Raw genomic sequence first — 4,524 nt, 5'->3', positions numbered from 1 at the left:
CAATATATATACTGTACATATTTTTTAAACCTGTCTATGACCTACGTGAAATTCTATACAGACATGATGAGTAGATCAAAACACTTTTTAGCATCACTTAGAACTAGGGATGCAGGATATATCAGCATTAACATCGGAATCAGCCAATATTTTTTAGAATATCCGTATCGGTTCGATAAGTAAAACTGGGCCAATATGAACGTCCGATATTGATTTCCCACTTTTTAGCTTTGTATTTCTGTTTTGGGAGGGGAGATGGTCGAGTGGTATCTATTGGATCATGATAGTGATAATGATGCCGTGCAGCCAAGAATAACTGAAGCAGAGAGCCATGTCAGTGSTCTGATCATTGTTTTACAGTATCGAAAAAAGACACAAGTGTATTTGTGCGTATATGTATATAAATAATTTGTGTGTTTTTTAATATCAGTAAATATCGGTTATATAACACCAGTAATAATATCGGATATTGATATCGCCTGAAATTTTCACATCTGTGCATCCGTAYTTAGAACTGATTCAAGGATCCATTAGAAATCCACCTGACTGCGTCTGTAGGACTCGCTAGTTATCTTGAGTGTCTGCAASCAACACCATAAACAACATTTAATGGGATTTATTCACGCTAATGAMAGCTGGTCATGTTACTGTTGCAAAAAGAGCTTCTAAACAAGTGTCAGTCCATTAAAACAGAGCCACTGCATCAGGAACTGCAAAGTAATGCAAAGAGAAAACACGCACTGTCATGAATGGTCAGCTTAATGGAACTGCAGACCAGTGGGTGGGAGGGGGCTGCAGAAAATAATTAATTATTAATCACAATAAAGATGTAGCTGTACAAAAGCACTGACAAGCATTCATTTCTGTGGTCATCCAGGTCCGGTTTTAGCAGTTTCCTCTCCTCAGCCGCCGGTGACGGGCGTCATTCAGCCTCAGCCCGTCTCCGCCGGAGACACTGTCATCATCCCCGAGAACCTGCTCAACACTTCAGGAGTTCGCCCTGTCATCCTGATCGGTAGGTCATGAAGTACGAAAGGAGCAAAATGCTAGCTRAAAGCTAACTGTAACAAAGACGAACAATAAGAAAGAAAACTCTAGCAGATAAAGATAAAACGTTAGCAAGTCTGCTAAAATAGATTTCAAAGGAATCAGGGTTTTTGATTAAATTAATTGTGAATGCTGACTCATCATTTACACATTTAGCCTAGACATATTAAAACATTTAGTTCTTCTGAAGTAAAGTTACTGCTCATTTTGTTTTTTTGTTTTTTCTGTTTAATTCATGACTCTTTCTTCTCAGGTCATGGCACTTTACCTTATTTCTATGGGAATGTCGGCAACATAGTAGTGAGCCCCCTGCTGGTCAGTTGCTATAAGAGCAGCCAGCTGACAGACAAAACCCTGGAGACACTGGGCCTCCACAGCAGTCAGCTACCCAGCGTGGAGACAATGATMCTGCTTACTTTACAGTACCTTGCACGTTTAGGTGAGCAGCCGGGATGAACCCTTACACGCACATTCAAAGGCCGCGCTGTAACTAAAATGTTTCGTTGCCCCACGACGGACAGCAGAAATCCTTCAAACTGAACTTGAATGATTCCTGCAGGTTCCGATCAGATTCCTCTGAGGGAGGAGCTGGAGCAGATCCTCCTGAAGGCCATGTTGTGCTGTCCCGGCGGTCCCGCCATCGCCCCCTCCCAGCTCCCGTGGCTGGCCCGGCTGGAGGCGAGCGTCTCCGGGGGCAGCGTCCGAGTGGTCGTCGCCCACAACTCCTTGGGGGAAGGCATTTCGGAGTCCCTGCGGTTCCTCAGCGAGCGCCCCCACCCGCAGAAGTGCCTGCCGACCTACGTGGTCATTATTTGTGCCTCGAAGATAAACGGCAACGAGTTCTGCGTGCTCGTTTTGGGTATGTTCGACTCTCCGATCGTATCGCGTCAATAATACCACGCACGATTCATACGGTAGTCCTAAACCCACCTGTCCTACGCAGGAAAGTACCAAGCACGTGCTTTAGCTGAAGGCATGCTGACAACCAACGAGTTTCTGAAGGAAATAAGCTATGAGCTCATCACAGGAAAAGTCAGCATCTTAGCCTCTCACTTCAAATCCACTTCTCTTGGTAAGTGCTGAACACACGAAACAGTTGCATTTCTGACCGATTAAACTATTAAAATACATGAAAAAAAACAATTTAACAGTTTAACGGTTCAAGTATTGTGTTCTAAAATGGAAGTATTAAACCACCGGGTGGAAAAACGGGGATGAATATCAGATTTGCACTCAGCTGCTGCTCTTGTCTGCGTGTCTCTGAGTGACTATGGTGACTGCTGGTTTCCAGGGGACAATCTTGACAAGCAGCTTGTACGATACCAGCGCAGACGGAAAGGACAGGTCGTCCAGCCCTTTCAGGGCGACATCACTGATCACATTCACTCCCAGGAGGCCGCCAGCATGTCGCCACCGGCAGACACAGGTTGGACTCCCTGTTTAAACTCGGTTTAGCCACCTTCRTGGTTGGCAAACTGCTTCTTTGTGTGTTCGTTTGAGCAATCAAAATGAGGTAATATGTTTTATAATCATTCATCCAGACCCAACTCAATCAATATTAGCTCATCAAATATTTGATTTGTTTGTATTTTATTGTGAAGAATAAATATGATGTAGAAATCCCCAAAAGTAGAGCAGTTGGGGAATCTTTTATGTAATACAAAAATGGTCTGTTTTGGTTGCACGACAGGCAGAAAATATATATTTGTGTTTTTTTATGCATTTAAGATCCACTGAAATTATTTTCAAAGGATGCTTATATGTTTTATTCTAAGATTAACAGCCACATCTTTGCTTTCTGCTTGTTTCCCAGCAGCAGAGCTTCTAAATAAGGTCTTTCAGATCTATCCGTCCCAGCTGACTGTGGCTCGCAGCCTCCTCTCTCAGGTCTGCTCCATCGCAGATTCGGGGACCCAGAACCTCGACCTGGGCCGCTTTTGTAAAGTGGACTTCCTGGTTCTGGTCCCCCCCTCTCACGTTCTGGTGCACCAGACGGCACAGCGCATCCGACAATCAGGTCCCCGTCAAATAAGAAGTCCCTTCCATAGCCTGAAAGAATGCATTTTTATACTTGCTGGTACATTTTTGAAATAATAAGGTTTTGAAAAGCTGAGTCTCGAGAAATCTGCCCTGATTTTGTTTCAGGAGTGCTTGTCGACCTGGGTAACGAAGATGCCTTCACAGCTCACCAAAGAGCAGAGAAGTACGTGGTGCGACTGGATGCCGACGTTCACGCCAAGGTGGAGGCTTTCATGAAGAAAGTCAAGCAGAACCCCTACACCCTGTTTGTCCTCATTCACGACAACTCGCACGTCGACCTCACAAGGTAAAAGATGAGGGAGGTCACCTGTGAACACATGGAGAAAAGATAAGACGTTTTGACTGCAGAAACGAAGTGGAAACAAACCAGGGCAGACCAATACAGTTTTTTTCGTCCTTTGTGTTTTTATGTGYGTATTTGTTTTTCTGATAATGCATTTATACTTGTGTGTTTGRAAAAAAACTGCCTCCAGCTGCTTCCCATGAAAATATCTTTTGTCTGCTTGAAGAAAATCTCAGTTTTTACTGCCGGAAACATAACACAGATCACTTCCTGTTTTTCAGAAAGTTTGTCTTGGGACCAGCCTCCCCCGCACGGGGAAGATTCATGCACAAAAAAAAAGTTTTGTGCATGAATCATGTCCCCAATCAGACAGATATTTGAAATTGTGTTAAATGTGATAAACAGCTATGAAGGGAAAAGTATGTTTGCAAAAAAATATATATATATATAAAAAATATCAAGAGTTGCCTTCAAGCAGTTTGCTCCACTTCCTCCCCAGCGCTTTGTCTGGCTCTGTGTGTCACGGGGAGCTGCAGGGTCTAGCTGACCGGGTGGTGAACTGCCAGGAAGTCCTGGACGCCATCAACCTTTTGGTCCTGCAGGTCAGCTGCTTCCCTTACACCCTGCAGACTCGCCAGTCCCGCATCAGCATCCACAATGAAATTCACTGGCCGTCCGGCGAGAGCCTGGTGAGCACTTAAAACAACAAAACGCATTATGTCAAAGTTAACTGTTCCTAACGTGATTTTCAAAATAAGATGGGACAAAACAAGTCAGCATGGTAGGTTGTTGCTTTTCTGCAGCTTTTGTTTTCAGTAACTGTAGCTCAGCAGCTCTACCTGCTGAACTAAAAATGAAATTACATCATCTAGATCAGGGGTGTCCAAACATTTTGTCACATGGGCCAAAATCATAAAGTTAAAAGAACCCGAGTGCCAAAAATATTTCTCCTTTACCTGCTCAACAATAAACTAAGCACTGAATAGTTTAATTAAACAAATAAAGTAGTCAGATTTATTGCTGGAAATGGATGGAAATTAATCTAGATTAATTAATTTGCAGGTTTCCCTTATTGAATTTTTTTTTTTTGCAATTTTCTTGGTTTCAGTTGAGGAAAAAATAACCCAATTTAGTCAATTCTGATCAATAAAATC

The 4,524-nt window shown here is 43.1% G+C and overlaps 1 protein-coding gene across 1 annotated transcript in view; it reads left to right on the top strand.

The window, feature by feature from the left end:
* LOC106537363 (GREB1-like protein) overlaps positions 1–4,524 on the top strand; it is a gene marked incomplete at both ends in the record, with an annotated part of 17,979 nt that overhangs the window by 12,077 nt on the left and 1,378 nt on the right. Inside the window, 8 exon segments of the mRNA XM_014034740.1 lie at positions 878–1,015; positions 1,301–1,486; positions 1,607–1,906; positions 1,991–2,119; positions 2,339–2,473; positions 2,861–3,064; positions 3,193–3,373; positions 3,870–4,059. Of these exon segments, the coding sequence (XP_013890194.1) occupies positions 878–1,015; positions 1,301–1,486; positions 1,607–1,906; positions 1,991–2,119; positions 2,339–2,473; positions 2,861–3,064; positions 3,193–3,373; positions 3,870–4,059 (1,463 nt within the window).

The sequence above is a fragment of the Austrofundulus limnaeus genome, unplaced genomic scaffold (genome assembly GCF_001266775.1).
Source record: "Austrofundulus limnaeus strain Quisiro unplaced genomic scaffold, Austrofundulus_limnaeus-1.0 Scaffold2271, whole genome shotgun sequence".
Classification (NCBI taxonomy): Eukaryota; Metazoa; Chordata; class Actinopteri; order Cyprinodontiformes; family Rivulidae; genus Austrofundulus; species Austrofundulus limnaeus.
Note: the sequence above shows the minus strand (reverse complement) of the source record. Positions and strands in the feature narration are given on the sequence as shown.